Here is a 10552-nt window from a genome sequence, read left to right as displayed (position 1 = left end):
ATTGTTCTGGCTGTTGCCGAGAGAGAGGTGCGTTTGGGTGAATCCTTGTCTCCTTCTAGTACTACCTGATTGGATAGTCGCATATAAATGACGACAAGAAGGGCGTCACTTATATGCGATTATCCAATCAGGTAGTACTAGAAGGAGACAAGGATTCACCCAACGCACCTCTCTCTCGGCAACAGCCAGAACTATAGATCACTCATTCCAGTATGTATAGAGTTCACTGCCTTAAATACATCAAAAATATTTTTGTCGTTATCAAAAACCCTACTATCTAATTGTAAAGAGTCAATTACGAACGCGGTCCAGTGTAATCGATGTTTTCCATATTTCACAATTTTTCCAAGAGTACTCGAGTAAGGTGAAACTCGCTGGCTGCAATCTCGCCATTCTTTTCAGGATTCGCGTCAGAAATTCGAGAGGCGCGAGTGACACGGAATCTCATTAACGTCGTTAGTTTCGCACCTCGTTCGCGAGGGAAATTTTCGCGCCGCAATCCCTAGGCAGTTCTGCGAATCTAACGAAGCAGACGGGCGCGTGAGAAGTAAAAGCGGATCCTCCTCGGTCAATTTAAGAGCCGATATTGCACCACGTTGCCCGCGCGATTAAGCCTCGCAGGACGGGTAAGTCCGATTAGGCGCGTCCGCGAATTCAGTGGCGCAATGATAGCGACCACTCGTCATTTCTCTTCGTCACTTCTTCGCGACCCCGTCTGATCCCGCTGGCTGGCTGCTCGGCTGCGAGCAATTCGAATCGTAATTTAGACTCGCGGGTGACTACGATGCTCGCGTGGTGCCCCTATACCCGGCGAAGCGGGTCACTTTCACTTGACCGTTGATGCCCCGCTCAGAAAAAGGAGCTGGCGTGAAAGGGATTTTATGTAGGTACCTGCAATTTAACGATTTGTCTTCCGAGACTGGATTCTCGCGAATCTCGTTGACGATAACGAGACGCTTGTTGCCGCCAAAGCGGCTGTTCAACGACACGTCGGTTTGAAGCACCGGCAGTGTCAAGATGTAAAATGACATAAAAAGCTCCGCTTTCTTTCTGGTAGATCGGCACCGCGAATTAATTTTAGCAGCGATCTAAATAATACATAATCTAGCGCAATTTATTAGCTTGAAGCAAGCTTTGAATTGAAGATAATGAATTGAAGATTACGCGTGAAACCATTGTCCTTTATAACGTGTTCTATCAAGATCATGGATTCTTGCGATTGTTTGTTTGTATTCGTTATCTAAAAGATTTTCGCGTTCTTCGTTTGACCATTGTCAAGGTATATAACTTTCATATGATAATTCTTTAATTGAGATGCTATACGCGTTCTCTTTCAATTGTCCCACTCGCTTTCTCTTCTCTTTAAACTTTCAAGTAATGAATTCTAGTTCATTTCTTATTTAATTAATAATTTTTATATTTCATACATTCGTGTGAACTATTGCACACCAAGATCGTACAAACTATCGTTCAAGCAAACTAAAGCTTTCGTTATTCTAACTTTTGTTGGAGCGAATATTTAGTTATTCCACCAGATTCTCTTTCTTTGATAGTAGCAAGTATAAAAATAATGTAGAGAAAGAAACAAGTGAGTAAAATAGTAACAATGAGTAAATTCTGTGAGCATAATTAATAGTTCAAGTTATTAATCGAATCAATAATTATATAAACGGACTCTGCGATTAGCTTAGATACGTTAGATACGAACGCGGCTCATTTATCCTAATAGAATAATATAATATATACAGGGTGGTCTAAAAGTCCCGGAACGGTTGAATATCCCGAGAAATTGTGGGTGGATCGGAAAACGGAAAAATACGTATTTCCTATTTTTGAAAGAGCTATCGAATGATACCAAAATTGACCCCCCACCCCCACCCCTGTGGGTGGGGCGGGGGACAACTTTAAAATCTAAAATGGGAACCCTCACTTTTTATAACAGATTCGCATTCCATGTTAAAAAGTACGTAAGTTTTGTCTGAAACATTTTTTTATTTGCCTAATACTTTTTGAGATGTCCAAGAGAAAATTTATAACTTTTTCAATGTTTAGCTTATGATATTTCGATAACTGTTTGTCAGAGGGAAAAGTAGTACAGGACTTTTTTACTTGATTATATATATACAGGGTATATACAGGGTGGTCTAAAAGTCCCGGAACGGTTGAATATCCCGAGAAATTGTGGGTGGATCGGAAAACGGAAAAATACGTATTTCCTATTTTTGAAAGAGCTATCGAATGATACCAAAATTGACCCCCCCACCCCCACCTCTGTGGGTGGGGCGGGGGACAACTTTAAAATCTAAAATGGGAACCCCCACTTTTTATAACAGATTCGCATTCCATGTTAAAAAGTACGTAAGTTTTGTCTAAAACATTTTTTTAATTGCCTAATACTTTTTGAGATGTTCAAGAGAAAATTTATAACTTTTTCAATGTTTAGTTTATGATATTTCGATAACTGTTTGTTAGAGGGAAAAGTAGTACAGGACTTTTTTACTTGATTATACATATATATACAGGGTATATATGTATATAATATATTGGCGCAACATATCGGGAAATGATATAAATCTAATATTCCCAGCATTAGTTCAATATTGTAAAGTAGACGTTTCCTCTTACTTAAGGGGAGCCTTCAGTCATCCTTTTTACCGACAGTCAAATACAGTTTTTGCGCTTGTAATACTTTTGATTAGCTTTTGTGCACAAAATAATACCAGGATAAATTGCGGACCGCAGAGCAGAACATTGCCTTGAAACATTCAGTTCAGAAGTCTAATAAAAAAATATTGGTATTTGCGATTTTATAAAGCCAATTTCAAATTTAGTTAGAACTGCAAATTGAAAATTTCTAAGTATCTTTTTTATTAGACTTCTGAACTGAATGTTTTAAGTGCAATGTGAAAATGTTCTGTTATGCGGTCCGCAACTTGTCCTGGTATTATTTTGCGCATAAAAGCTAATAAAAGAATTACAAGCGCAACCCAGTGAGAAATGATTCGTCGATCGACGTCGAAACGACGTCGAATCGACATCGACACCGTCGAATTGACGATGATTCGACATCATTTCGACGTCGATCGACGAATCATTTCTCTCTGGGAACAACTACAGTGACTGTGTCGGTAAAAAAGATGGCTGAAGGATCCCCTTAATATCACTATTTAGCAATACTGATCTAATATTGTATTAATATTCACGTTATAATGGAAAACCTTTGCTAAACTTTAAATATAAATCCAATATTATGTAATTATTGTTATGCAACATTTCTTTTTATTTTATGACTAATATTGGCTTATATTAGGAAATACCGAACAATGCATTTTCAACATAGCCAATCTTGAGTCAGTGGTACTCAATAATTATATAATTATATAATATTAGATTTTTTTGAAAGTACATTAGTCAAGATTAAGAAATATTGATACAATATTGGACCAATATTGCCAAATAGAGATATTGATTAAATAAAAGGTAGCGTCTACCCGCGGGCGCGCAAACACACACACACACACACACACACCTTATAATATTGAATCAATGTTTAACCAATGCACTGTGCTACTATCGTGATTATTGGTTGGAAAGCTGATTTCGCCATCGTGCCACGGGAAACCGCAAGTAAATTTATCAAGATACAATAAGGAAATATTGAGGGAAGTTTAATTCGTGGCATTTAATAGGGTGATGACGAAACGCGAGTTCGATGCCTTCGAAGAGCCTGGCATCTACGTTTTATCTTAATTAATTCTGGGCAAAATTCTGCTCGGGCTCGGATGCGCAAAAACTTTGAAATGCAATCGCGTTAGATGCTGATCCCAAGCCCGCTCCTTAGTTGTTTAAACAATTTATTGTCAAAAAATGTTTGTGGGGCGTGCACAAGAATACCGAATGCGCGATTCGTGCGGTTTTGACAGAATTGATTAAAAAGTGTTTCGCGTGTGAAATGACATTTGCAATAACGTAAAAGATCCGTATCGGAAACCAATTATATCACGTATTATTATACAGATTAGAGACACGTGAATCGGTATTTTCTTGATGATAATATTAAGTTGAACATGACATTTTATGGACGAGGTTATTCGAGCTATTATTCGGATAATGAGGCATTATTTGATTAAGACATCCGGCCTTATTAAGAAAATTATAGCCATTTATCCGCGCTTCCTCGATCCTCATTTAAATCTTACTGTCACATTTCGGATAATTTTACAGCCAAAGGAACGGAGTTTCCATTGCGGTCACAGTGATGCGGACGTCCGGGTGAAGATAATCAATGCGTCGCGAGCTATCATTTAGAGATTGAAAGGTCATCAGCCTTACGATTTGGCTTACGTCATCGTTGTTCAGCAGACAAAGAGAATGTTAATTGTTTCCCCCCATGTAAAAATCCCTTGCGCCATCCTAAAATTTTCTCTTTTGATCTCAGCAAATACCTCGTTACCGTATGTTAAGTCGGGTTAATGTCAATCGAGCAAAAGTACGGGTTTTAATTTTTTTAACCACGTAAATCACTCAAGTGTCGTTTCCCCAGCTAACGTGAGATACATTTGGACGTCGGGCCGTAAATGCAATTTCAACGGCTGCGACCGACCCGATCTTCAGCCCCAGAACGTTAACGGATGGTTCTGGTCCGGATCCGGCGCCAAGATCGGGCCGACAAGCCAACGCAACTCCGGAGACTGGAGCAACACCGGTGGATACGGTCAACCGCAGCCAGACAATCGTGAGGCTGCACAGGTAGAGTGTTGTTTACTCGTTCAAAAGACTCACTCTCGTGTTTCAGTAAATATTAATAAAACGAAATTTCTCTTCCCTTATCTATCGTGAACTAAACGGTATTTTTTAACGTGGCCACATGGATTTGCGCATATCTGACTACATATTTGGCCTTTTTGGACATTCAAAATGCGGACTACCAGTTTTATTCACGCCGAATAATAGAATAATCAAATAATGATTTACATTTTATAATGCGCCTTTATTTGTAAATTTTTAATTTGTTCAATATTTAGTTGTTTGTTGATTGCGAGACTTTTTTGCCACTGGTTCTTATATTTTTTTACAAATCATGATTGTTCTGAACTCCGGAGAACTAGAATTAAAAAAAAAATGGTAAACTGCTGCTTATGTAAAATTTAAACGACGAAATTGCTTTGAATTTGTTGCCGAGGATAACCGAATTAGGTCAAAACGTTCAACGTTGTGTATTTAAGAAAAAAATAACTTAAAAAATTAGTGAGTTGGCCGTTAAATTATTTTTATAAATAAGATTTAAAAGGAGATTTTAAGTAAACTGGAGAAACGAAGAGATCACTCGCGTTTTTTGTCTCGCTGAACGTGGCATCCGATTCCAGTGCGCTTTCCTTCGGCGTCGACCCCGTGAAACTCTGATTTATATTCTCGTAGGGTAAAGTGAAAGTACTTTGGCATCTCCGGATTTATCACCGTTGTCATATGTGTGACCTTTAGTAATTTTTATCGGCGTCTCGCTCCTGTTGCTTCACGCTATCAATTAAATACAAAAGTTACTTGAGATCGTGTATACTTGGTCTTAAAAATTTTTTTGTAACATCTTGAAAAATGAAACGTGCCAACGTATATATGTATATCTTGCTTCAAAGTGATCATAATAGCTGCTTTCCTTTTACACTCAAGTGATACTGAGTCACTCAGTTATGTGAGTATTTTATACTCAGATATGACGTCATTAAGCGTCATAATAGCGAGTCTATTAACTCACTAAAGCGCACGGTCTTGATCGTGTGCGAAAACTCAGTTAAATCTGGTTGAATCTCACTTCTCAAGAATCAAAGGGAACACGCATTCAACTGAGTTATGACGTCACAAGTGAGATTTATCTGAGTTTTCATGTAAAAGAAGAGCAACTTTAAAATAAATTTTACTTCATTAAAATATATATTTCGTTTATGAATGAAAAGAAACTTGGGAAACTTTAATAATTGTACTTTAGAAAGATAACAAGTATGAAAAGTAAATGTGGACACTTTAAACTTTTATTTAAGGTAAACTTGAAACTTACTTTAAGAATTTCAGAGAAAATCTAAGAACTGTGAAAAGTAAATGTTAACAGTTTTAAAGTTCTTCGAGATAATTTCAAAATAGTGTAATTGTAGAAATTTACTTTTCATAATTCTAACATTTTCTTCAAGAAAACGTAAGAGAATATTAAAATAAGTTAAGTGTTTCATTGAAACTTTGTACGAAGTGTTTTGCAAGATATCAGTCACATGTGATATAATTTATTATACCACGTGCGGTTTTTCTTTCACGAGAAAGTGCTATGCCGCACAGCTCTCTAGCGGAAACTTCGACAGGCTGAGCTATCTAAAAAATCTTAAAGTTTAATGTATTTTTTAAAAATCTTTCGGGTTTCTTAAAATTGCTTTAAGTGTCCAAAATTACTTAATAATTTCTTCAGTAAACTTTTAACTTCTATAAGTGAACTCTTAGATTTGAAAGATTACTTAAATATTTTTTTTATTTAGAACAAATTTTCCCAAGGAAATTATTCACAATCACATAAGGGGCTCCATTTTTAGTTCAAAATTGTGAGAATTTCTCTCAAGCAGTAAATCAAGCAATATTCTTTTGACTTAACAATTCCGAAACTTTGAAAGAAAAGCTCGTACGAAACTATTATAGTAACATAAGTGAGAAATGATTCGTCGATTGATGTCGAAACGTTGTCGAATCGACATGTCTCCTTTCCGACGACAAAGAATCCTACAATTAACAATCGGAGGCTTAATTGTTTCGTACATTTGCAGGGTAACGACGAGTCCTGCCTGTCCATCTTAAACAACTTCTACAACGACGGAATCAAGTGGCACGACGTGGCCTGCCATCACGTGAAGCCTTTCGTGTGCGAGGATAGCGACGAACTCCTCAACTTCGTCGCGTCCCGAAACCCAGGAATCCGTCTGTAAGAGGATTTGACTACGGATGGACTCGGGCGACCACACCATCGCGCATCGAATGCGAAAATTTGAACGCGACGGTATTTCATGCGCACCGCGTACTCTTCCCCCTCTCGTCGTACGTTTATTATTTATAATTTACTCTAACCGATATTCTCTCTGTCTCTCGCTCTCTCTTTCTCTCTCCCTCCCCCCCCCCCCTCCTCTCTCTCTTACTCTCTCTAACGGGCCGCGATTGTAGTGTTACGCAATTCACTGTAAGCGAGAAAATCCGATTGGTAGCTCGAAGTAGGCGGTAAATGCATTTAGTGTTGTATACGCGCAAATTTTTGGTAATTTCCTTTTATAATCCCTTTCGTACGTGAATAAATGCATTTTCTCATTTGTATTCGATGTATTGTCATTTCTCCTATACCAACGATGTTCCATACTTTCCACGATTCCCACAAATATTAGAATTACAGTAGGTTTTTCATAATGTGTATTAATACGCTCAGGCAAATTTTTATTTCGGATAAAAATCAATTAAATGGTGTTTAAGATGGCTAATCTTTTCGATTACGTTTTCCGATTAAATTATAGAATTTTGCGTGTCTGCCGAGTCCGGCCTTCAGCTCCTCCGTGCACTTATTGGCTCAGACGTTTTTCTTAATTACGCGATAATAATTACGGATTTTGTAAAATGGTATATAACTTTTCTTCTCAGTTTGACCCAATCTACTATAATCTTTGGAGGGGTCCAAATCGAATCCGACATCCTGTATATCGATGAATTCAATCTTAACAATAAATAATCGAGTAAAGGGCATGTGTAAAATTTAAAATAATAAATATTCTCTAACTTTTCTGTTTTTAAATTATATTATATAGGGTGTTCCGCAATTCGTGACCGAAATTTTAATAACGTATTTCTGAACAAAGAGTAAAACGAAAATCCTAATACGAAAATGTCGAGACTATAATACTTTTCAAATGGGAAGCATTTATAATAGACAAATCAGGTAGTCTAAAGTTCGCGCGTTCAGGGACGGTACATTGCACAGTGATAAAGGTACTCTTGTATCTTTGCCGATATACCTAAAAAAATTTAAGTAATTATATGTTCAATGATGCTGTGATATTATTGATTGAGTCATATTTAAACATGAAAAAAAATTAAAAATAATAAATATGAGAAGTTGTCCACATGAGAAGTTGTCAACTTATGAAATGTCACAGACAATTTATATGGTAAAATATTTTCTTCAATATCGATTTATATTGAGGTTATTTTTTAAATATGTAGATAAGATAGATTTCAAATTTGATATTTATTTATATTTATAATATTTTATTCAATTTGGCAATGCCTAATGGAAACATATGTTATACAACTCCTCCATTTCTCGTTAGTAGCAACGATCAAATATCTTTATGTACAATACAAAAATTAAGAAATTTATTTCATAAATTGTCACATGATTAATTTTATTTTTCGAGTATCTATTGCTAAAAAAATTTCACATCTACATTTCTACACTGAGAATAATGTCCGATTAAATATAAAAAGATAATCCAATTACATAATAACAAAGGAATATATCCGATTAAATTGTGTATCCGATGAAAAATATGATCGGTTTTTCGATCAAATTTCATCGGTAACTGAATTTCATCGGATGTACTCGTAATTTAATCGAAAAACGTAATCGGAAAAATGAACCATATATATATATGTATGTATATATTATATATTATTATATATTATTATTATATATTATATATTATATATTATATATATTATATATATACCATATATATAATATATACAGTTCTGGAACGAGCAGTAATCGATAAAAAGACGACGAAGGAAACCAATGCAGCCGCGTAAACGAATAAGAAATGAAACAAACACAAGTGACAAGTAATTATCTGCTTATACCATTTGACAGAAAGGTAAGTGTTATAAATCGTTTCTTGTACTAAATGCAACATTTCTTCTGGTCAGGTAAAGCGGTTTAAACTGAATAGAAAAGTGCTGTATTTGTTATTTTTGTATTTTGCGATTCTTGCAATGATTTATGAAAAATGTGTTAATAGAATTAGAATTTTTTCAGTGAAAGTCAGCGAATATTTGTGCTTTTATCTGTGAGGATAAACGCGCGATATGTTGAGTATCGTTTATTCAGAGAAGGTCCCTGGTAGAAATTGCCCTGCCGGCGCCACGACACTTGTCAGCGCCATGCAAGTTTGCCACGCCAGCGCCTTATCCTAAAAAACTGGGAAAGGCCATGTTAGCGCCATGTCCGCGCCTAATAATAAATGGCATCCCAGACAGCACACCATGTCTAAAAGACAGCTTTAAGACGTCTTTAAGTCTAAAAGACGTCGTAAAGACGTCTTTATAATGTCTTTTAGATATGTATGCTGTCTGGGATGGCATTCCCGACTAGAAATAAAGTCATGCATGCCTTATGTATGGTCAGAGCCCGATAGGGAGGAAGTAAGGAATGCCCTTCCTGGTGGAAAAATTTTGCTGAAAACGTAATGAAATTTGCTGAAATTTGCAGAATTGAAGTGAAAATAAATTTTTTAATGAAAAATTGCTGAAATGATAATGAAATTGGGTCAATTGCAAGAGATTTTCAATCAAATTTCAGCAAATTTCATTATGTTTTCAGCAAAATTTTTCCATCAGGGCCAATAAGAAATCCCTGACATGTGCCTGATTCCCTCCTGAATAGATAGCACTAGTACCACATACTGCCGCGATCGCGCGTCTTTCTCGTAAGTAAAAATCGTCCCGTATTAGTATAAAGGGCGAGCCGATTCGATGCGAGAGCGAGTTGTCTGGATGATAGATATACCTCGTTAACCTGAATATGCTTACATTTACGGTCAGGGCCCTGTCAGGGCTGCCTGATGAGTGCCTGACCAGGCATTAAGGCATCTTTATTAGGACCCTATCAGAACCCTACTAAAATTTCTGCTCGGGACGCTCTCGGCAACGCTTGCTGCGAACGTTTATCGCCATTTAGCATTTCTTTAGACGGTTTAATTAACTATTTTTTATATATAGCTGTTTTACCCCTGTACCAACCAGCCCCGATCTACCCTATGTGCCACGTTGAAAACTCGTTAGTGCTCACTAGTCCCACGTCTGCATTATAATAATACTTACTAGCGCCATATTAGCGCCATGCCAGCACCACATCAAATCAACTTCGAAGTGTGGCGCAAGTTGGGCAAAACGTGACGATTTCGTACATGGCGCTTGCCGGCGGTGTCATACCAGCACCTGAAGTGGCATGTGGCACGCTGGTCAGGGCCATGCAAGCGCCTGATCAAAGTTTCTACCAGGGTGTTACGGAACTAAACAACGTCACCAACGTCGACTCCGCAGTATCGAGATTAACAACTACGCCGGATACGCGGAGGCACTGGCGGAGCGGGAAGAGGGGGGAGGGGGGGGGTGCGCTTCTAGCCGGCCCCCGCCTTCGTCTCCCTTTCGAGTCAGTGACCGCTTCTAAAGAAGCACCTTGTGCCATTACTACCGAACACCTAAGGGGTAATCCTCTCGATATACTCGGGCCGGGAGGACACGCCTGTGGGCTCATCCTCTC

At 37.5% G+C, this 10552-nt stretch overlaps 1 protein-coding gene across 1 annotated transcript in view; it reads left to right on the top strand.

Moving 5' to 3' along the window:
- LOC105558957 overlaps positions 1–7338 on the top strand; it is a 20738-nt gene extending 13400 nt beyond the window's left edge. Inside the window, exons 4-5 of the mRNA XM_012006926.1 lie at positions 4544–4749; positions 6801–7338. Coding sequence (XP_011862316.1) covers positions 4544–4749; positions 6801–6959 — 365 coding nt within the window. The 3' untranslated portion in view covers positions 6960–7338. The remainder of the gene's footprint in view (positions 1–4543; positions 4750–6800) is intronic.
- The last annotated feature ends 3214 nt before the right edge of the window (positions 7339–10552 follow it).

Source organism: Vollenhovia emeryi, unplaced genomic scaffold (assembly GCF_000949405.1).
Source record: "Vollenhovia emeryi isolate VEMERY1.0 unplaced genomic scaffold, V.emery_V1.0 DF939302.1, whole genome shotgun sequence".
Lineage (NCBI taxonomy): Eukaryota > Metazoa > Arthropoda > Insecta > Hymenoptera > Formicidae > Vollenhovia > Vollenhovia emeryi.
Note: the sequence above shows the minus strand (reverse complement) of the source record. Positions and strands in the feature narration are given on the sequence as shown.